Source organism: Salvelinus sp. IW2-2015, unplaced genomic scaffold, assembly GCF_002910315.2.
Source record: "Salvelinus sp. IW2-2015 unplaced genomic scaffold, ASM291031v2 Un_scaffold16692, whole genome shotgun sequence".
NCBI lineage: Eukaryota > Metazoa > Chordata > Actinopteri > Salmoniformes > Salmonidae > Salvelinus > Salvelinus sp. IW2-2015.
The window spans coordinates 88,706-89,146 of record NW_019957711.1 but is presented as its reverse complement, the minus strand read 5'-3'; the positions used below and the strand labels follow the sequence as shown (position 1 = coordinate 89,146).

The window sequence follows — 441 nt, the reverse complement described above, 5'->3', positions numbered from 1 at the left end:
GACAGTGCAATACTGCCATCATGTGGTATTTGCTAGCACGACACCACAGTTTCTCTCTGAAGACTGACAGACAGGTATCGGAGCCAGGGACTCACCCCTCCCAGAGCACTGCAGCCCAGGGCGAAGAACTGCATCCAGTGGATGTTGTCGTTGAAGTTCCCCAGTGCCAGCAGAGTGTCCAGCTGCTCTGAGGGCAGACACAGACCCTTCCACTTCTGCTGCAGCTCCTCCTTACTGATCGTCTCCTTAGGGGCCAGCTACATTCACAGGGACAGAGAGGGAGAAAGAGGCAGGAGAGGTCTTCTTCTTTTTCTTTTTCTTTTTTTTTACAACAATAGAAGCCAGCGACATACAGGGAGAGAAAGAGAGGTACCTTAACATCCTACCATAGAATACCTGTTTGTGTAGGACCTTCAGCAGGCCTGGAGTCAGTCAGTCAGT

The 441-nt window shown here is 51.0% G+C and overlaps 1 protein-coding gene across 1 annotated transcript in view; it reads right to left on the bottom strand.

Annotated features, from left to right (window-relative positions):
- LOC112081050 (ropporin-1-like protein) overlaps nucleotides 1-441 on the bottom strand; it is a 13,684-nt gene that overhangs the window by 10,790 nt on the left and 2,453 nt on the right. The window contains 1 exon segment of the mRNA XM_070442830.1: nucleotides 4-257. Within this exon segment, the coding sequence (XP_070298931.1) occupies nucleotides 4-257 (254 nt within the window).